This window comes from Penicillium oxalicum, chromosome V, assembly GCF_001723175.1.
Source record: "Penicillium oxalicum strain HP7-1 chromosome V, whole genome shotgun sequence".
In the NCBI taxonomy this organism is placed as follows: Eukaryota; Fungi; Ascomycota; class Eurotiomycetes; order Eurotiales; family Aspergillaceae; genus Penicillium; species Penicillium oxalicum.
Genome location: NC_064654.1, coordinates 3555461 through 3575838, shown reverse-complemented (window position 1 = coordinate 3575838; position 20378 = coordinate 3555461). Strand labels below are relative to the sequence as shown.

The window sequence follows — 20378 nt, the reverse complement described above, 5'->3', positions numbered from 1 at the left end:
TTTCCAGACTAGAGATCAATATCTGGCCCAGAGCAACACACGCAGAACACCATCCAAGGGCCACACGTCACAGGACATGATGGGGTTGTTTCTTCGAATTTTGTGGGACAACGTCGTCAATGCCGCATTCTGAGTGACTTTTTACAATCTCATTATCTGTGTGTTCGCTGAATGGGCAAGAAATTGCCAACAATAAGAGATGGGCTGTCAAGAATGTAGGTTAGGCCCTCTCACTTCGCTGTTGCTTGATGTCACGATTCGAAAAACTTACATGTTGTGATTGTCTCGTCGAATAGTAAATGAAAAGCAACAAGGAATACCCTCACCTGTTGGGTTATTGGGGCTCTTCAAAGTGCAGCTCGTCAGCATAGCTTTCTGGGTATTGTCAAATGCAATAGCACCAAACTTCTCCCAGTAGCTAACAAGCTGATCTTCAACAAAGAACTCGTGAATGGCCAATTTCCCCTGGAATTCACTGTATGTTAGTCACGACCCAAGCAAAGCCAAAATGATGAATCCACAAAAGCTTACATCTCTTAAGCTTTCTATTGGTACATCGATCAGCTGCGCCATCTCATTGTTGCCGCGGAAAATCTCGCCAGTTCGCCGCCAGCAACAAGCTGGGATAGCCATGCTGGCAAACACACGATCATACTCCATCAGACTTCTCTCGAACCACATCTCCACGAGGATTAGCTCAACATCAGTCAAACTCTGCATTCGCTCGCGAAACTTGGGGCGAAATTTGTCAAGCTGGCGAAGAATCTTTTGCCGAGATGCCTGATGCATGTTCTTCTCCATGTATTGATTGAGCCTTGCATAGCCCTTTACGTAATTAAATGGCTTCAAAAGTCCCGCGTCATACTTTGCCTTGAGGAGCTTGTTCATCCGCTCCTCGGGTGGATCAGAACCAGATGGGTCTGCGGCTGTCATGTAGTATGTCTCGCGAGCTTTGTCATTGCCCAAAGTAGAGGCTGAGCGCCCAATAGAGTCTCCTTGCGGGTCCTGACTTTGCGTTGTCTGCGCAGGCTGTGTTGGCGCGATGAGGCTATTACTTCCACCGGTCGGGTTGGCAGAGCCCATGAGAGTTGGATCAGCGTATATGTTCTGCATGGTTTGATCTTGAAAGAGGGTCCCATCATCGAGTAAGCTGTTACTGAGGAAGTCACCTAGCAGGTTATATTCGTTCGTCACCTCCGGCGCATTGAACATATATGACGGATGAAGTGGATGCATGTCTTGAAATTGAGTCTGGCCACCAAGCCACTCGTTGTAGGCAAACACTGGTCATTGAGGTCAGTCATGGGCCGTGCGAAATTTATGTGACGTCCTTGACTGCGATCTGCACTCACGCTGCTGTTGGTTCTCAAGACTTTGACTGGACGAGATCAAACTCGATGGCTGCACCGACGAGGGGGTAATACCCATTGAGCCATCTGTAAGGACTTGGGATTTGATAGGGTCCGATAAGTCGACGCTCGTACGCATATTTTGCACGCTGCTCAGCTCGTTATTCGACGACCCTTCCTCATCCGCCGCCGAATGATCTGTGTCCCGCCTTTTTGTCGGTTCTCGGGGTTCGTCATGGCAAAGATGGCCGATATTGCGTTTTATACAACGCGTGCAGGGACGCTCCTGTGGGACCGAGGTTAATCAACACGAGTTTCTCCCGCCGGCCACAGTGAGAGTCGCAAGTAAATCTAGCGCATAAACAGGAAGAGCATACCGAGTCGCATGTCATATGCTGTCGTGCGGCGAAGTTTATTAGTATCAAGTCAGCACAGTTGTGTTTCGAGGAATCGCTTGCAACGCGAGAATTAAGCGAGAATCGTTGACGCAGGTACGGTTCTTTGGCCGCTGTCGCAAACCATAATCCCACGCTCGCGCGAGTATGTATTGTGTAGGAGGCTCACCGAACGACGACAATAGACACATGCTGCGATTACATTGTTTGTCAGCGAAGAGTCTGAGTGAAGAAGCCCCTCAATGCGAAAGCAAGGCATTTACGGAATCCAGTCACATGTGCGGGGCGCGCAGCAACTTACCGTGATTTACCTTGCGGCGCTTCTTGGGGCTCGCATGGCTTCCAGTTCCAGATGTTTCTGATTTCACTGCCGATGTTGCTGGCAAGTCTTTCGGTCGTGCATCTTTCCTCGCATCTGCCGTCGTGACTTTTGATCTGGCGCTTGCGCCGTTGTTCTCGGACATTGCGCCCGACGCCGATGTGCGTTTTTCCGTCATGGTGGCTAGTATCGACGATTAAGAATATTCCTGGGGAGTGATTCCAATCAAAGACCAGAGGTCATGCTAGGCTGCGCAATATTGACGGTAATTGATTTGTAGATTCCAGAAAGTGGAGAGGTCGTGCATTAGAGCTTCTTGAGGTTCTTGGAGACGAAAGCGGAGCCGGGGGGTGGTCAGGAAGGCAGACTGGATCCTCCGATGTTCTCCGCACCGGAGAACAGGCGGAGGGCACATGCCCACATGGCATTTTCAACCTTTTTGGCTTGGAACAGACACCTACGAGATTCTTTCCAGGCAACCACCCAACTTAATGGATAATTCACAGTTATTTGTAAAAACAGGCAAAATTCATGTTCACACCCAGCCAAGTGTTCACGTATTCCATGCACGTAATACTCGGTCCGGAGCCCATTCTCCTGGTCTTTCAATTTACATTCTCCATCAACATGCGGAGTCATGGGAATCCAGAGCAAAATACAGGGCCTCAGTAAATGTGACAGAACCTCATTGTGCCGTACCTGCTTGGCGCAACCATCATGTCATGTGTACGACTACCTGGGATTCCGCATCTGGATAAGACACACGTCTTGCTGAGATTGCAACCACTCCGTGGAATATCCCTTGTGCACGCCCAAAGGCAGAGATCTCGCATGACGCCTTTCTGAAAATTGCTTATGTCTTGGATGCATGACCTCGCCGGTGTTTTTACGCAAACAAGACATCGAAACAAAATGCCTGGCTCGGGCAGAATTCGACTTTCGTAGATCATGATCTCGGTAAAGCCGAACATATCATGCAGGCTGGTCTTTGAGCCTGTATTGAGATCAAAGTACGCTTTCGGGACCTTGAAGTTGTTCAAAGAATCCCCGCGATTAAGGGAGCTGCATGAAACAAATGCCCCAACTTATGCCCACGCTTTGGTTCACAGAGAGAATCGAAGTACAGGCAGCAATTGTGATGATCGTATGCCTGGAATGCCACCCGCATTAAGATTTTCCTCTCGGTGCAAGAGAGACGAAATGAGGCTTGAGCGGAAGTGTTGGTAAAAAACGGGTTGCACAGGCGATCAATCATTCGGGTTTGACAAAAGATATAATGCAGTTTGAGATCGCGTGATTGCATCGCTAAGTCCAGCCAGACTTGCTGTATTAGCCTGCATGGACTGAAGATGGCCATGAAGCTGGAGCACTAGCTTCCGAATATCAGGATCCTCATCGAGCTGAGAGAGATTGGAGTCAGCGTGTTGATTCGATAATAAATGTGTAACCGACCCAAAAAACGTTATTCGAAGGTATTCTACCTGATCCAGAGTGACGGGTGTCTTTGTAGGATTGAACGGCGCAAATTGGTCACCGTCCTCAAACGAGGACTCCGGCAAATCATCGAGCTGGCGCAGGACAGAATGTTCCTACAATAGATATATCAGAATCATGGCAAACATGACAAGGAGAATAGAATGTGCAAGGTTTGCAATCTAGAATAGGGTACCTTTTTCATTGATCGCTTCCGCTCAGCCTCGGCACTCTTGGCATTTCTTTCCATCTCCTGAAGTGATTGCTTCTCTCGCGCGAGGAGTGACTCTTCTTTGGAAATTTCTGCGCGAAGCAGATCGGCACTATCTTGAATAGTTGCCAGGCTCGCTTCCAGTGAGCGCTGCAGCTTGTCAGCAGATAATTTTCCTTCTTTCTTATGAATGAATGACGTACATGTTCATCAATGGCAGACTCGTAGTCGAAGTTCGAATCTTTTGTTATTGGGGGAAATGGCATTCGAGGGAGACGTTTCGAGAGACTGATTCGACAAGCCTGAGTCAGCGAACATTCGTTGCGCCTCTACACAATCCAATCGACCCCTGCCTGCTGGTCAACAGAGAGAAAGAAGGACATACTTTTTTACCACAGCCCGCACTGCGCTCTGAGCCTCGATGCGCTTCCGCTCATTTTGCTGTCTTACAATCACGGGGCGCTCGAGAGACAAAAACAAGTCCTGAATCCTTTCCTGTACAGACTCTGGGAGTGTGGACCATTTGGTCTTGATAGTGTTCTCAGGGATACGGCGCACGCTGGGCTTTAGATAGGCGAAACGCTTCTGTGATTCATTCTCGGAGTTTTCCTCTTCCTGTCCTCTGGAGCGCTTTCTTTTGGAAGGCATGACGAGTAAATGGGAGGACTGACACTAAGGCCAGCACACTGTTGGTAGATGTCATGGCGAGGTTGGCCCGACGCGTTGCCCAAAACAAAGCGGTGGGGGCGTCGTTCATGCACGGCCAGCCGCCTGCACGTTCCTCCGCAGATCAGCAACGGCATGTCATGTAGGCATGTGCTATCAATGTCCTACGCACTGCATACTTCCAGTGTGTGGCATGCCTGACCAGCACAAAAGTCACTAGGAGCAGCAAGCCGAAAGGTGCTGCTGCAGTCACGACCGGAAAGTAGATGGTACAATCAACGGATACTGCAACACCTGGCATCAATTCTTTGGATACATCGGGCCCAAGGTTGCTTATGTTTCCTGGTCACAGCAGCCACCTGCCAGCTTTATATCTTGATGACCCACCCCTAGAAACTACTGGGAAGGATCCTTGTCATCATCGCTCTCGGAGCATATTATTTTCTTATTTTCTTCTTCGGGAGTTTAGTTACCCCCGTTATGTTATCCGTTAATTCGTAGCCGTTCAAGACACCTTTTTCTGCTCCATGATTTTCCCATGGAAGTCAATCAAGATACTCAATTGTCGGGAGACTGGAGTGAAAATACTAACAGCCATCTGTCACTCTGTTCTAGGATGTATTATGCTGAGGTCTAGCCTCGAAGGAATTTACGAAATGGGTTTGTCGCTCCAACCTATGTATGTGTGGTCTAAAAATATTACTAAACTGGGCCTGTACCTAAGTACCGCAGGTGCCGCAGGTGCCGCAGGGACCAGTGACCTCAGGTGTGTCATGGAGAGAGTAGATACCTGTTATTCGGCGCAGAATAAAGGGCTTATTTTCACGAGGGTAGGTGATCACCAAAGAAGCAGCAAGCACGATGATTGGTTCAAAAAGATTTTTGGGGTTAGCTCTATAAATACAGTGGTTGAGGTGTGCCAATTTGTGCGAGTGATAGGGGGGGTAAAATATGTAGCTAGCATTTGACTGAGTGGCAGTTATCAAGTTTATTGAAGGCCCTAAGCATCTCCCACAAAGCACGAAGTGGTATCATAACTGGAATGACGGGCAAAAAATTCAACAAGGATGTTCAATACCACCTGATGCGCAAGACTCAAGCGCTAATAATGTCGAGACGGGATTCAAAATGACGCAGTGTGAATCCGAGGCGTGGGAAGTGGGAATCAAAAAGAGAAAAATCGTGGTCACATCACAAGAGCATAGCTTTCATCTAGGCATTACCAGACCATTTATGGTTTTCATGTCAGTGAGCTGACTTTGCAGGAGTTCATTGCCACGGAGAAGATCTTCCAGCCAGTCGGCGGCTTGGGTGAGCATGGCGCTTTTGCTAAAGCCCCCACCTCGAAGGCTCGGAACAAGAGAGCAGAGATCATCAAACCCTTGACGAATGAGATTACGCCTTTTCTGCTCCGAGAGAATATGGTTTGTTCGTTTCTGTTCCTCAGAAAGATTCTCGCGGGGGGCTTTGCTTGCTTGAGCGACTCGAGCCTTCCGAGACGTATCCGTTGACGCTCGACGGCCCTTGGCGATGCTTGATGATCGAGATTTGTTGGCATGCGACCGGGGATCTTCACCATCCGAAGGCGATCCACTTTTGGGTTTGGCAGTGCGCTGCCGTTTGCGTGGCTGAGAATCGTTCTCATCATCTGATTGAGGATGAACGGCGCTCGAATTATGCGATCGGGCCGCACGTTCAGGGCTCGGGGCCCGGGTGGTGGCTGCACTGTCTTGAGGCTCGAAGCAATCAAGATGATCTAGCATTTCTCTTGTGCGAGTTTCCATGTCGGGTTGGTCAGGTGGCGCAACGTAACCTTGATCCATAAAGCTGCAGTCTGAGCCCCAGTGAAGACCCCTAGCTTTGCGCGATGGATGTTGGTCCACGGGAATGGGATCGCGCACATCAAAGAGCATCTCGGAGGTGTGAAATCCGGTCGGAATTCTAGATCTTGGAGGTGAGGAATTCGAGGCCACTGCAGGAGCCATGTGTCGAGACTCGCGTCGACCATGACCGACGCCGACATTCAGTGGTTGGCCGGTGAAATTCTGTTGAACCAGGGCAGGACCAAAATTATTTCTGTTTGTCTCATTCGGATAAAGCATGGATGCTGCAGCGTAGACGTCGGTATGTGGATTGCCGCCGCTGGCCATAGTGTTCTTCAAGCTTTGAGGCGGATAGGAGGATTGTGAAAGCGAAGTCGTGGAACCTTCAAAGGTGGGTGGGAGTTCCTGATTCCAGTCAAAGTCGAGACCAGAAGGTTTATCGGGGTGACCCCGAAACCACATGTCGTTCGCCAGATTATTTGTATTCATGGTGCTGAAAAAATTGTCCAACATGCTTGATTCGTTGTCGTCCAGAAGAGGGAGCCCCGGGGGCAATGCCGGAGGCTGTTCGAATGGTGTATCCATGGGGGAGAGGAAAGCGTCTGGCGGTTGTTAGCCCTGTCATATGCATAACCCGACTCGATAGAGTCCGGCTCGAAGGAAAATCATAACCTACAGCCGAAGGGACCAGTAGGTACTGGAGAAGTTTGTCCGGGTCTCACTTCAGCGCCAGACCTTTCCATGATCGGAGAGATTTGTCCAAAGAGTGGGGATCACAGACCGAGAGAACTGCTCAAGATGAAGATCACGAATTGCTGCTCCGATGATTCCAAGAGCAGCACGATGCAGCAAGAAATCTCATGCCTAGGTGAGTGAGTTCGGTGTCCGACTATCGCCCGTGCTGGACTGGACAGGTGGGCTGACTCGTTGAGCGCACGTTGCAAAGACACTGAAGCAAAAGGAGCGTAAGTCGGCGAACAGAAAGCCACGTGCTTGAACAAACCCGTATCAAAGTAAATGCGGCATGGAAAGCAAACGAAACGCTACTCAAAGCTGGGGAAGAAGAGCCCTTGGAGTGGAGTATGCTGTTATTGTGGTCCGTAGTCTCTCATCGCATCGCCGGACTGTCCGCAGCCCAGGCAGGATCACATGTGAATTTTTCTTGCTGGTCGCGTGACGTAACGGATATACAGAGCAAAAATTACATTACGCAAGTAAAGAGCAGGTTCCATCTGTCTGACTGGGCAGTTTTGCACAACCGGGAGCCACCATTTCTAGCTCAATACAAACATACCTGTAAGATTACCCGACCGCCTGCCGATTTCTTCTCATAGTCCGGGGAAGACCGCCCGAGAGACCTGAAACTCGGCATCGCGGAGAACGGGACGAGTCCGTAGCGGGTGGCATTTTGGATATTTTGTGGAGTAACTACCAAGACGGGAATTGCACCCTTTTCAATTCCACGCTCCGAGACGTCAGATTTGGATGTTCATTATTACAGTAAAAAGTGCGAGCCAATTCCCGGATCTTTCAAAGTGCTCAGCGGACTCTTGATGTTCGACCCGCGCAACGTGGTGTGCTTTCCTCGTCCACCCACATTTCACTGTGACGAGCCTGAGACTACCTGCCTGGCTTTCATTGCGCGTACGTCTGCCACGCAAATAAGGGCATTTGCCAGTCTCAACAGCGGGTGGAATTTGAACTGCAAAGTCAGAGGTATATCTTCATTCTCTCTTAAAACCCACACTATCGCTTGAGTCCTCAGAGTCCGCACACTTTGAAGACACACAAATCGTTGTTGACATGATTTGACCTACAGTGGATTGCTTCCCTGTTCTTGCTTGTCTCGGGGTCGCACGGGGGGCTTCAGTAGGGAAACACGTGTCAACTGTCGAGTGCTCGCCCATAAGTTCTCCTGGCTCTTGAGAAAAGTATGCGCATTGTTTCGTTCTCCTGAGCAATTTCGAGCTTTGACCTTGGCGGGCGATTACTTCCGGATCTGGAACCGAGGCTCAGTCTAATGCGACTACCCCACAGATCTACTTCCTTGCATCCACACGACACACACAGATCGGAAAGAGATTCGCAGATTTGTCTCGGATAGACGATCGTACAGACATCAGCCAGTGTCAGCCTCACGAGGATTGGCTTTCACCCCTTGCGCAGGAAAGTGACACCACCCTACTCCTGCAGGCTGAACGGCAAAGACTTGTGTTGGTCAGGGTCAAAGACGCTGCCAAATTGCCCACATTAACCCAATAGGCCACGATTCTGTCAGCCTGCCGCCGTATACGGTCTGTCAGCCATTGAGGCGGCTGAACGCCAGTCTGGTGAAGACAAGAGGAGGGGACGCTTTTTGGCCCCATGGATACAGTGGGCCGTTTAAGTCCCTATGACAGGCGACTTTTTGCCCGAATCTTGAAGCCGTGAGTTTCTTCGCTCTGTCTCTGGGAATGATCTAGCGCTATCAAGAAAGCTGTAAATCAACCAGAAACGCAAGGTTCCATGCTGATAAGCTAAATTGCAAAAGCATAATTCGCGCATACGCCTTGGGCTACCTATCATCGGTAACGCCTAAGTTAATAACGTGTGCCAGGGAATTTGGCAAGCAAGACCGATCGATCAAACAAAGAATTGAACAAGTAGGTCACTGAAGCTGCTTCCGATTTCATGGACGAGTTCAATGTTTCCAAATACTGTGGGCGTCTGTAATCTCGTGTTTTGCCTTACTTCGTCCCAGCGAACGTGAATTGATTTGCTTATTCTTGACGCCTAGGTCCTGCATGTTTTGCTTAAGCCACTGCGGGCTGACAGCTTTCCATCCTTCTGTGCGGTCTTAGTGGGAGGATCGACATTCCTCCCTGTGTTATTGCAAAAGCTATGCGAGTTGGCCACAGCAACCTCCTCGAGACGTAGTTCTCGAATCACAAGGCGCATCAGAGGTTTGATACAATTTTCCACAGCTTTTCTGTCAGCATGTGCGGGCTTCAACCTTCTCAACAAAAATCACACCGTCCCGCGAGCAGAGGCCAAAACCAAGGGCCGCGTGCCAAGGAACGAAGAAAATAGTGCCCAAGATTTAACAAACTCCTCGGCACCTCCACTACCAGACCTTGCTGGGCGGACAATGGACTTGACCATCTTCACTTTGATTCGGGCCACTGATGTCTTAGCATGCGCGGCTTGGAGCATTTGGTCTCGGAAGCGCAAAGCTGACAATCTCTGGACAAAAGTCGAGTCGTCAATTCCGGGGTTGGCTGATGCTGGAGTTTTTGCCACGAGTGCTGCAGTGGTTATGTGGGCCTGGTTCTATCTCCCCGAGAAACTTCCGAGAACGTATGAGAGATGGATTGGGGAGATGGCCAAGGTAGATGTGCGCTTGATCGAAGCGCTCCGTCGTGCGCGCCGAGGAATCTTTGTCTATGGAAAGGACACCGGGCAGGCTCCCCTCTTAAGGTCCATGTGTAGAGACTTTGGCTGGCCCGAACAATGGGGCGATCCAAAGAAAACCACACCAATCCCCTGCGAGATGGTACATATGGGCTGTGGTCCCAATTGTGAACTTCACGCTTTGTCCCGGTTCGCGAGAACCTTCAAGGTTGCTTGTGCAACCTACATCCCCCTACAACTTATTTTTCGGCTACGCCGGATAAGAGACCCAGTGGTGCTGCGCCGTGCAGTCTCTGAGGGCGCTCGATCTTCGGCATTCCTTGCAGTTTTTGTCAGTCTTTTTTACTACGCTGTGTGTCTGGCCCGGACGAGACTTGGACCCAGACTATTCGACAGGAAGTCAGTGACGCCGCAGATGTGGGACTCGGGCCTTTGCGTGGGCGCAGGATGCCTGCTGTGTGGATGGAGTGTGTTGGTTGAACAACCACGAAAGAGACAAGAGCTGGCTCTGTTCGTGGCACCAAGGGCTGCTGCTACGGTACTGCCACGGTTGTATGACAAAAAGGTATGTCGAAGTTTTGGTTGGTCAAGACCATGGATATTCGCTTGTTTGGCAAGCCAATTTCTCCCTTGGTATGGGGCAGTGGAGTCTATTCACGGAAACTCCAAGATTCTACATATTACAGGTGCTAACTTGAAATCTTCCGTCTTGAATTGCAGTTTCTACACCGTGAACGCATTGCATTTGCACTCAGCGCTGCCATTCTCATTACCACTTTGCGTGAAAAACCTAGCTTAGTACGAGGCGTCTTTGGAAAGATTGCCACCCGAGTTTTGAAATAAAATGGCGTCCTTTGTTTACACTTAGGGTGTAGTTATAGAAGCCCGACTTCCCGCGGCACTACGTATTTCTTTTTCTCCAACATGAATAGGCCTATCGACAGCCCTCCGCCATGCGTAGTAGTTAATAGCGCTTGAAAGCCACGTTGCTAGCAGCCTGTTTCGGTGTACAGCATTACCTATGTGTACAAACTTTAGAGGCGAAAGTGGAAACTGCTTGGCATATGGTGAAGCATCTACCTATTCAACCCAATGTCAGTGGATGCGGAGACTCGGGGTTAAGGGATTTTCTCGGCGATGGATCTTATCGATAATCATCTTTGAACCACGTGACGCATTGGATGCGCCTTCATATCGCTGAGATTCATGTCAGCCGACACCCCGTAAGACAAACCTGCTAACCATGATTTCAAGGATCATGTTCCCGTGGGGTCGGTGCTCCCCTAAAAGCATACTGTGTCGTCCATTGAGTGTACAAAGGGGGTTTTTCACAGCAGAGACCCGTCATTTCTCAAGAAATGTCTTCCAACATGAACAGCATGCTTCCGCGGCTCCCTTCAACACGCCGCAATCGCAGCATCGCAATGCCTCGACCATGTATGTTTTCTTGTCAGGCCTGAAAGCTTGACCTGGCTAATCTATGACATCGGAATAGGTACTACACGATTAGTGTTATCCTTGGCACTGTTGCACTTGCCTACGGTTCAGTGCCTCTGTACAAAATGGTCCGCATCTCATTTTTCCACCTTACTTTCATCACACGTCTTGAGAGTAGTAGTATTGACAGAGAGTCTTCATAGATCTGTACACAAACTGGATGGGGTGGCCAGCCAATTCTGACACATCGTACTGGCGACGGTGATACGGCTTCGCGCGTGACACCAGTAACCGACTCCCGACGCCTCCGCATTACGTTCAATGGATCCGTTTCAGACGTACTTCCATGGAAGTTCACGCCGCAACAGCGCGAAGTTCGAGTTTTGCCTGGAGAGACAGCTTTGGCCTTTTATACCGCGACCAACAAGAGCCCCCACGATATTATCGGAATTGCAACATACAGCGTGACACCAGGGCAGGTGGCTCCATATTTCAGCAAGATCCAATGCTTCTGTTTCGAAGAGCAGAAGTTGAATGCTGGTGAATCGGTAGATATGCCAGTGTTCTTTTATATCGACCCAGATTTCGCAACGGATCCGACCATGAAAGGTATCGACACAATAACGTTGTCATATACTTTCTTCAGTAAGCATTGCCTCCTCTCGCCAATCAGAGTTACTGCTGACCCCTTACAGAAGCAAAGTATGATGACAATGGGGTTCTGAAGCCTATCGCTTCTTGAAGAAAAAACTCATGTGCGGATACTCACTGTCCAGATGCTGGGAATCAACATGAGGCATGGCTCAGGCTCTCGCGCCGAACAACACAATTATTCCAAATCCCGAAAGTAGGCTGCTTGAGATCTTCATTTTAAGCCCATACCTGATCCACGCATGATGTGGTTGTACAATATAGAATTGAGCAAATAAGGCAAAGGGACACTGGTCACAATCTCTACTACATACCTATCCAACGATGCTTGTGGCAAACAACTCCTCACTCTATATTCATATCGTTGCCCTATCCCTGAAGATTATGGTGTCAAAATGATATACCTGATGTAATTCTAGATCGTCGAGATCTATCCATTGGTCCCGAAAGAAATATCTGGTGAAATGGGTTTCATGTCCGGTGCAGGTTGCCGGAACGCGACATGCCTTTCTAAGTCCTGAATAGAGTAATAGCAATGCTTTTGTGAGTAATGTTTAATATTCAGCAGTCATAAGACTATATCATTGATGGAATTGTACCCGCCATATCCATGTGATTCTTGAATCAAAAATTGACTTTTGAGCTCTGAGATGGCTTGGTATCAGACTGCACCGGACTGTGGAAACTGAACGGACGCACGGACCATCACTTAATTGGGCGCGTCTTTCCGACGCGTTTCTTCGGTCTCGTAGTTTCCGAGGATCCTCCTATCAAAAGACATTTACCCAACCCAATTTTCTCCTTCAGTAATGGCTCTTCTCGTCGACAAGCTGCGTCCACGGACGCTTGATGCGCTCACATATCATCCGGAACTATCAGACCGACTTCGATCATTGGTACGTAGGACTTTGTCCGAGCGTTCGACAACTTGCTCACGAGGCGCTTCTTCAAAATTTAGGCCCAAAGCGGCGACTTTCCCCATCTCCTAGTCTATGGTCCTTCTGGTGCTGGGAAAAAGACGCGGATAATTGCGACTCTTAAGGAATTGTACGGTCCCGGCGTCGAGAAAATCAAAATCGATGCGCGTGTCTTCCAGACAACCAGCAATCGCAAGCTCGAATTCAACATCGTATCCTCCGTCTACCACCTTGAAATCACCCCCGCCGATGTTGGGAACTATGATCGTGTTGTGGTCCAGGAATTACTGAAGGAAGTTGCCCAGACACAGCAGGTGGACTTGTCAGCGAAGCAACGCTTCAAGATTGTCGTTATCAATGAAGCAGACCACCTGACCCGCGATGCTCAAGCAGCCCTCCGACGCACGATGGAAAAATATAGTCCAAACTTGCGCTTGATACTTCTCGCAAACAGCACATCCAATATCATAGCACCTATCCGATCTCGTACGCTGCTAGTCAGGGTGGCAGCGCCAAGTGAAAGCGACATTTGTTCCGCACTTCGAATCGCCGCGAAAAGAGAAGGGTGGACTGAAGCTCCGGGCTTGAACAAAAGGATTGCGAAAGAGAGTGGACGCAATTTACGGCGGGCACTGCTCATGTTTGAGTCAATCTATGCGCAAAAGTGAGTCGAATCCCGTCCAGTCCAGGCAATGAGAGGTGTATCGGCCCTAACTGTTTTCCCAAAACAGCGAGAAAGTTACAGACAGCACATTGATCCCTCCACCAGACTGGGAGGCGCTCATCTCAGTAACGGCGGACGACATTGTACGGGAGCGAAGCCCCGCCCAGCTGTTGCAAGTACGCGCCCGGCTCTACGACCTTTTGACGCATTGTATCCCACCGACAACTATTCTGAAAGTAAGTGCTTCATTTGCCATCAGTTGTTTCCGAAAAAGGCTAACCAAAGTACAACTAGACTTTGACGTTTATGCTGGTCGCCAAGGTTGACGATGTGCTCAAGCCGGACGTCATCAAATGGTCTGCTTTTTACGAGCACCGGATCAAGCTCGGCAGTGTGAGTGCAATTCTCAAGGCCGTGTTGAACTTTATACTAATTGGATTCTGTGATGCAGAAAGTCATCTTCCACCTCGAGGCCTTTGTTGCTAAATTCATGCGCATCTACGAAAGGTCAGTCCCCCACCCCTCGGAACACAGTCAAGCCTTTCCCAAGCCTTTTCATCTACTGACTGATGCACAAACCAGCTGGACAATGGGCATGGATTTCGACTAGACTGCCTTCTTATGGTATAAAGCGGGCCTTGGCCATAAGATAAGACATGCCTAAACTGCGCGGCCGTAACTCTCCCTCCTCATGTGGCTTGCACGGACATGTGGAATCATACGATTTTACCTTTATTTACATCATTATTTTTCTCTGATTTTCGTCAGCTCTGGCTGGTGCAGCATAGGGCTTTTTCAAATACTGGGCGGCATTATACTTTTAAATCAATGAACTATCATTGCAAGTGAAACCCCGAGATTCTACTACACATTCCTTGTGCGATTCATTCAAATGCATCCGAGGATATGTTATGACATGAGGACACAGACGAATGGAACGCCGCTTCGTGATTTTTCAATGTATCCATTCTGACGAGGTGTCTGCGGACCTGCCAGTCGAATAGGTACTAGGTAGGACCTTTCATAAAGTTGTAGTTCTTTTATTCTACTTATCGCTGATAGGCTAAGTCGTGTAAGGTAACTATGAAATACACAGGTATAATTCCTTTCTGCGGGGCTGCCTCCATGCTGTACCTAGGATTCCTGGACGATCAAGTCCAGGTGGAGCGACGTAGTACGCGTAGTGAGCCTGCTCCGGGCATTGCAGCTGAGGTTACGTCATAACTTCTTGTGACGACCTCTTGCGGTCACTCAGTAACCAACACATGCTGAGGCACACCTCCAGCTTCCAAGAATCTCTCATCTCTTTGGCCCCGTTCGACACATAGGCCGCTGAGCTCCTTAGTGATTCTGTCTGATGTTTAGGCAACTTGTCCCTGCCTCGAATCACTGTCTATATTGTTACCTATCTACCAGTACTCATCCTCCAAAATGTCCAATCCTGGGCTAGTCGATATGGAACCTGGCGGCGAGAGTACACAGTATGGAAATTACTCGCAGTGTCGAGCCTTTTGCGGTTGAACACAATGATGCTGATATGCTGAGGAAGATACGAATCGATCCGTGAATATACTATACCTCCCGCCAAACAGACAGGTCAACTAGGCGGTAAGCCACTCCTACGACGTTCACTCTCACAATACTGGGTCGTCGTCGGCTGATATGTAAACCGAAGGGGGTTTGCCGCATACGAAGAGTGAGATAAAAACCACTTTGGATTCATCTGTGGATGCCGATTCAGCTGCCGAGGATGAGAGGTTGGCAGAGCAATTGGGACAAGGCAGCGCTGCTGCAGACGATCGCAAAAGTAAATGAAATCCTAGTATCTTTTTGATTTTCTTTCAACTCCAAAGACACCGAGTGCTCGACGATCTATGAGGGGTGCACAATAACCCTCCCAAAAATGAAATGCGTATAAGGCTGACACATAATGTACAGAAAAAATGGACTCGGAATCCCTAGTTGATGCGGAGACTGCAAAGAGCAGACGGGAACAGGGTTACGGGCCTGGCTCCGGCGTTGGAGGCTAGAGCCTAGCTTGATGCCGAAAAATCCGCAACGAAACGGAAGTGATCAAATGGGCACATGGCAATGGCTAGGGTCACAAGATTATTGAGGAGCGTCGGGGCTAGAGGATGTGGACTTGGGAGGGTTCACGAGGTCACCAGTGCCAAGAGGCGGGTTCCGGCGGGCTCGCTTCAGCGTTTCGAGCGTGACGCCGTTACCGAGCTTCGTAATTCCAACGACGGGCGGATCATCCTTCTTCACAAACTCCCAAAGACCTAGCATTTCAGAATTCAGTATGCGGTGATTCTAAACAGTGATGCAATGTAGACAACGTACCTGGCAACTTGTGACCAGCCAATCTGAAGGCCTCTCGGGCAACCTTTTCGTGCAAATCTCCCTTCAACTCAAAGACAACCCGACTGACGGGTAGACGGACCGTCCAGTAGTCGAATTTACCCTTACCCTTACCCATACGTTGTTCATTGCCCTTGGTGTAGACACCAATGTTGGCGCTAACACGCTTGTACAGCTTGTAATTCATACCTCGAAGCCGCCTCTTAATCGTTTCCTCTGCAATCTTGAGAGCTGAGGCTGGCATTCGGCGGTCATGATCCTTCATACGAAGGCCAAAGTCTCCCCATACCACCGTCGTTCCTCGGGTTGATCCTCCTGTGGCGACATGTGGCCGGCCTTTGGGGGACTTGGACTTTTCGGCAAATTTGGGAGTGAGCCAGTCAAGCGCTGGCGATGTCGTCGAGAAGCATCTTGTGAGTGAAAGAGAAGCAATTGAAGCCGACAGACCTGAGCCCATGAATGTTAGTTTCGAGGCGCGAGGGAGATCGTGGCAGATCATTAGGGGATCATACAGGTAGGCCGAGTGTAGGCCAGTAAAGACCGCGATGACAGCAAGGTGTGGGCTCTCATCTTGACCGTGACGAGCGATTCAGGACTCAACAATCACAGCTTCGCGGTGCTTTGCGCAAGGCTGCGGCACTTTTCCATGTCCGAGTTCCCCCAATAGCCGCTAGTCCGTATTAGGTCTAAGTACGAGGCACGTGCTCAGCGTGTTCCTTAGTCATCGGTCACGTCTTCCGGGGCATCATTCGTGTCGCGCGCGTCACCTGTGTAGCACACCTAGCTCGTTTTCGCGTCAATAGCTTTTTTTTATTCCCATCATTCCTCGCTTGGCCCAGAGACGACTGCCGTGTAGCTGGGTTCTATCGCTTGGGAATCATGCCATCTGATATACGAAGCTTCTTTGGTGGCAAACCTGCTTCAACCCCAGGAGCCGTTGCAAAGACCACAAAAGAGGTACGAATGAGGCACATGCATACGATATAAGTCGAGCAATGGGCTACCATACTGCTATTTCACGTCGTGCAAATTTGAAAGGCCGTTCCTGACGCACCCTTCTGGATAGGACCCACAATCTGCCCGGAAACGACGTACGTTAAGCAATATGGGGTTTTGGAGTCCTACCCTAACACCAGATAGGCAGCAGGAAGGTTGTGGATGAGAGTGATGAAGACGAAGATGTTGCGCCAGCAAAAAAAATAACGACGGGTCAGAAATTGAAAACTCAAGCGTGAGCACTTTCATGAATCCATAATTGTGTTAGTGAAATGAGCGCTGATATCCTTTCCTGCAAAGTAGAAAGAGCGAAGAGCCAAAAGGCGAGCCTACAACGAGCTCGGATTATTTCGCTTCTTCGAAAAAGCGTGGCCGCCCAGCGAAGTCTTCCACTGAGGTCGGAACCGACGATGTCCCCGCGAAAGCCATGAAGACTCCCCCACGCAAGTCTGCAAGAAAGACGACCAAGGTCGTCGAAGATGAAGATCTCGGCGCGGACGACATATTCGCCGGAGAATACGGCAAAAAGAAAGACGATGACTATGTAGCGGCAGACAGCGACGACGACGACGACGATTTCGAAGTACTGGAAGTGAAACCAGCTACTGCGTCTGTGAGAAGAACACGGGCTAAGAGATCGATCTTGGACGATGAAGAGGAAAACGAGGACGAGGATATTGTCATGGAAGACCTTCCAAAGGCTGCACCTAAATCTGCGAGGACAACACGGAAACGCAAGTCAGAAGCGCTCGTTGATCAAGACGAAGAAGACAACAATCTCGAAACGAAGAAGAAACCAGCAGCGCGGGCGAAACAACCTGCTTCACCAGCCGCGAAAAAGTCAAAGCCGTTACCGAAGAAAAAAGACGCGGAGTCAGAGAATCCCGAGATCCAAAAGATTTTCGACAGCATCCCGACTGTCAAGCCTCCATCGCCACCTCCAGAGAGTGCAGAACCCAAAAAATGGCAATATGGTGCGCAGCGTTCACGCACTCCTCCGACTGCCGGTACAAAGGACATTCCCGTGGGCGCCGAAAACTGCCTAGCTGGCCTTTCCTTTGTGTTTACAGGAATTCTCGAAACCTTGGGGAGGGAAGAAGGCCAAGAGCTGGTGAAAAAATACGGCGGCAAAGTCACAACTGCGCCAAGCTCGAAAACCAGTTATGTTGTCCTTGGAGGTGACGCTGGTCCCAAAAAGCTACAAACAATTGCGAAGTTCAATCTCAAAACCATCAACGAGGATGGCCTTTTTGAGTTAATTCGTAAATTGCCCGCTAATGGCGGGTCAGGACAAGCCGCCGAGAAGTTCGCTGCAAAGCAAAAAGCCGAAGAGGATAAAGTCAAGAAGATGGCTGCTGAAATTGATGCTGAAGAAAAGCGCCAGGAAGCTGAAAAGGCAAAGGCACAATCAAAGGTGCAGCCCAACGGGTCGGTTGCCCCCGCATCTCAAAGTCTACCTGTGGATGATCAGTTGTGGACGACCAAGTATGCGCCTACCTCGATCGGTATGATCTGCGGCAACAAAACTGCCGTTGAAAAACTCCAAAGCTGGCTGCGGAATTGGCATCAAAGTGCGAGGTCGAATTTCAAGAAGGCGGGAAAGGACGGCTCGGGTGTCTATCGTGCTGTGATGATCCACGGCCCCCCCGGAATCGGCAAGACGACGGCCGCCCATCTGGTCGCCAAGCTTGAGGGGTATGACATCGTCGAGACAAATGCAAGTGACACTCGGAGTAAGAAGCTTGTCGAAAATGGCACACTGGGTGTGCTCGATACAACATCGCTGCAAGGATACTTTGCGGGGGAGGGAAAAAAGGTTCAAAGCGAGAAGCGCAATTTGGTCCTCATTATGGATGAAGTCGATGGTATGTCAGCGGGCGATAGAGGAGGTGTTGGTGCTGTCGCAGCCATCGTCAAAAAGACGAACATTCCAATCATTCTCATTTGCAATGAGCGGCGATTGCCCAAAATGAAGCCCTTCGATCATGTCACTTTTGATATCCCATTCAGACGTCCAACTCCTGATCAAATCCGTGCACGGCTTTCCACGATCTGCTTCCGAGAGAAAATGAAGATCCCTCAACCTGTGCTGGAAGCTTTGATTGAGGGCTCGCACGCAGACATTCGGCAGATTATCAACATGCTCTCCGCGGTCAAAGTGGACCAATCTCTTTTGGACGAGGGCTCCACGATCGATTTTGACAAGGGCAAGCAAATGGCTAAGTCATGGGAAAAGCATATCATCCTTAAGCCTTGGGACATTACCAGCAAGATCCTCAGTGCACAAATGTTTGCAGCAAGCTCAAATTCGACGTTGAACGACAAAACTGAGCTGTACTTCAACGACCATGAGTTCAGCTATCTAATGCTACAAGAGAACTATCTGCGCACGAAACCTTCACTTTCCGCCAGATTTGAAGACCCGAAGGAGAAAAACCTCAAGGAACTTGAGTTGTTCGACAAGGCGGCCTCTAGTATTAGCGATGGAGATCTTGTGGATCGTATGATTCATGGCACACAACAGCAATGGAGCCTGATGCCGACTCACGCAATGTTTAGCTTTGTCCGTCCAGCAAGTTTCACATACGGCAACATGCGAGAACGCCCACAATTCACCACTTGGCTTGGCCAAAACAGCAAGCAAGGTAAGGGATTCCCTGAGTTTCACTCCGTGACCGCAACTTGGCGCGTCAATTCACTGCCGTTATTAACGTTCTCTCCTCTCTATCTCTTTAGGCAAATTGACACGCTTTGTTAAAGAGATTCAGGGCCATATGCGCCTTCGGACTTCGGGCAACAGGGATGAGATTCGACAGCAGTACATGCCATTGATTTGGGACAAGTCGGTCAAGCGCCTCCAGGACGAAGGAAAAGAGAGTGTGGACGAGGTCATTGATTTCATGGATGCATATTTCCTCACCCGTGATGATTTCGACGCAATGATCGAACTTGGACTTGGTCCCATGGACCAATCCAATGTGAAGCTAGACACGCAGACCAAGGCAACTTTCACGCGACTTTACAATTCACGATCTCATCCGCTGCCATTTATGAAGGCGAGCAATGTCGTTGCGCCAAAGAAAGAATCGAAGGAGAAACCGGACGTGGAGGATGTTGTCGAGGAATCCGACGAGGAAGAAGTGGTTGAAGAGGTCAAGGATGAGGAAGATGAGGATCTGGATTTGAAAAAGGACAAATACGTCAGTGTGCCAAAGAAGAAGGCCGCATCGGCGAAAGGAAAGAAGGGTAAGAAAGCGGCGACTGCAGAAGCGGACGATTTCATCGACGACAGTGAAGAAAAGCCCAAGAAGGGCCGCAAGACCAAGGCTAAGGCTAAGGCTTGAAGTGACCTTTGTCCCACCACAAATCTGCCCAGAGGCTATCTTGTGTGTATCGATTGTAGTGACACACCCACACTGCGCCTCCACACGTCGACTCCTCCGAGACTCTTGCATCTCCCCGGAGGTACATGCTTTGCACCCATGCATCGAGCCTGTCCGGTTCATGTTGTATACATCTGGACAGCGACATCAGGTCCCTGATCAGGAATGGGCCATGAGCGGGGAACCCCTCTGCAAATGTATTATACAATAATGTGAATTTTTCATTGAACTGTGAAGAGGTTGCCTCGTGCTTGTATATCCCGGCGGAGATCAGTCAATCAACAACCGAGACGGTGATTTTCACGCAGATTGATCGCAACGCCATTGCACAAGATTGTCCGGG

At 49.6% G+C, this 20378-nt stretch overlaps 7 protein-coding genes across 7 annotated transcripts; 3 read left to right on the top strand and 4 right to left on the bottom strand.

The window, feature by feature from the left end:
• Window positions 1-152: 152 nt before the first annotated feature.
• Window positions 153-2241, bottom strand: POX_e07252 (Zinc cluster transcription factor acuM; the record flags this gene model as incomplete). Its single annotated transcript, XM_050116059.1, has 6 exons — window positions 153-204; window positions 272-465; window positions 532-1283; window positions 1353-1635; window positions 1727-1857; window positions 2046-2241. The coding sequence occupies 6 exons, from the start codon at window positions 2239-2241 to the stop codon at window positions 153-155; spliced, it is 1608 nt and encodes a 535-aa protein (XP_049968519.1).
• A 1069-nt stretch (window positions 2242-3310) lies between these two features.
• Window positions 3311-4395, bottom strand: POX_e07251 (uncharacterized protein; the record flags this gene model as incomplete). Its single annotated transcript, XM_050116058.1, has 5 exons — window positions 3311-3463; window positions 3545-3652; window positions 3733-3897; window positions 3951-4035; window positions 4133-4395. 5 exons carry the CDS (start codon window positions 4393-4395, stop codon window positions 3311-3313), a joined length of 774 nt encoding a protein of 257 aa, XP_049968518.1.
• Window positions 4396-5621: 1226 nt separating this feature from the next.
• On the bottom strand, window positions 5622-6979 carry POX_e07250 (uncharacterized protein; the record flags this gene model as incomplete). The annotated part of the gene is made up of 2 exons (XM_050116057.1): window positions 5622-6838; window positions 6913-6979. 2 exons carry the CDS (start codon window positions 6977-6979, stop codon window positions 5622-5624), a joined length of 1284 nt encoding a protein of 427 aa, XP_049968517.1.
• Window positions 6980-9363: 2384 nt separating this feature from the next.
• POX_e07249 (Cytochrome c oxidase assembly protein COX11) lies at window positions 9364-11805 on the top strand (the record flags this gene model as incomplete). The annotated part of the gene is made up of 5 exons (XM_050116056.1): window positions 9364-10191; window positions 11005-11063; window positions 11122-11191; window positions 11267-11708; window positions 11759-11805. 5 exons carry the CDS (start codon window positions 9364-9366, stop codon window positions 11803-11805), a joined length of 1446 nt encoding a protein of 481 aa, XP_049968516.1.
• Window positions 11806-12523: 718 nt separating this feature from the next.
• POX_e07248 (Replication factor C subunit 5) lies at window positions 12524-13905 on the top strand (the record flags this gene model as incomplete). Its single annotated transcript, XM_050116055.1, has 6 exons — window positions 12524-12610; window positions 12673-13295; window positions 13363-13531; window positions 13590-13688; window positions 13747-13802; window positions 13878-13905. The coding sequence occupies 6 exons, from the start codon at window positions 12524-12526 to the stop codon at window positions 13903-13905; spliced, it is 1062 nt and encodes a 353-aa protein (XP_049968515.1).
• Window positions 13906-15404: 1499 nt separating this feature from the next.
• POX_e07247 (54S ribosomal protein L16) lies at window positions 15405-16226 on the bottom strand (the record flags this gene model as incomplete). Its single annotated transcript, XM_050116054.1, has 3 exons — window positions 15405-15577; window positions 15639-16103; window positions 16169-16226. The coding sequence occupies 3 exons, from the start codon at window positions 16224-16226 to the stop codon at window positions 15405-15407; spliced, it is 696 nt and encodes a 231-aa protein (XP_049968514.1).
• A 309-nt stretch (window positions 16227-16535) lies between these two features.
• POX_e07246 (Replication factor C subunit 1) lies at window positions 16536-19996 on the top strand (the record flags this gene model as incomplete). Its single annotated transcript, XM_050116053.1, has 5 exons — window positions 16536-16613; window positions 16723-16747; window positions 16797-16887; window positions 16956-19297; window positions 19389-19996. 5 exons carry the CDS (start codon window positions 16536-16538, stop codon window positions 19994-19996), a joined length of 3144 nt encoding a protein of 1047 aa, XP_049968513.1.
• Between the last annotated feature and the right edge of the window lie 382 nt (window positions 19997-20378).